This window comes from Haliaeetus leucocephalus, unplaced genomic scaffold (assembly GCF_000737465.1).
Source record: "Haliaeetus leucocephalus isolate CR32 unplaced genomic scaffold, Haliaeetus_leucocephalus-4.0 Scaffold214, whole genome shotgun sequence".
Taxonomy (NCBI): domain Eukaryota; kingdom Metazoa; phylum Chordata; class Aves; order Accipitriformes; family Accipitridae; genus Haliaeetus; species Haliaeetus leucocephalus.
The window spans coordinates 787,456-787,909 of record NW_010972650.1 but is presented as its reverse complement, the minus strand read 5'-3'; the positions used below and the strand labels follow the sequence as shown (position 1 = coordinate 787,909).

The 454-nt window shown below is 68.7% G+C and overlaps 1 protein-coding gene across 1 annotated transcript in view; it reads left to right on the top strand.

Moving 5' to 3' along the window:
* The first annotated feature begins 332 nt into the window (after window positions 1–332).
* Window positions 333–454, top strand: part of FKBP11 (FK506 binding protein 11, 19 kDa) — a 1,258-nt gene continuing 1,136 nt past the window's right edge. Inside the window, exon 1 of the mRNA XM_010566574.1 lies at window positions 333–362. Within this exon, the coding sequence (XP_010564876.1) occupies window positions 333–362 (30 nt within the window). The remainder of the gene's footprint in view (window positions 363–454) is intronic.

Below are 454 nucleotides of genomic sequence, written 5' to 3'. Positions count from 1 at the left end.
GCCAGCACAGGGCGAGGGAGTCGGGTTGTCCCCCCATGTGCCAGTGTGACCCCCCCCCACCCTGAGCCAGGGCTGTTCCCGGTATTCCTGGGCTCTGCCACCTGCACCGGGGGCTGGTGCCCCCCCAGGCACAGGGATGTGGGGGCTGTGGGGCAGGTTTGGCTCCGCAGAGGATCCCAGCCCAGTGCCAGGCCCTTCAGTCCAGCTCCTCGCTGGTGCAGGGGTCACCTCTTGTCCCACATGGCTGGGGTGGGGGCTGGAAGGGGGGCTGGGGTGCCAGGAGAAAGGATGCTTTTCACCCGCTGGGTGCTGGGGAAGGGTGCTGGACCTGGATGGGTGCTCGGGAAGGATGCTGGGCTCAGGTGAGTGCCAGAGAAGGGTCCTGGCCCCGGGTGGGTGCTGGGGAAGGATGCTGGACCCGAGTGGGTGCCGGGGAGAGGTCCTGGACCTGGGT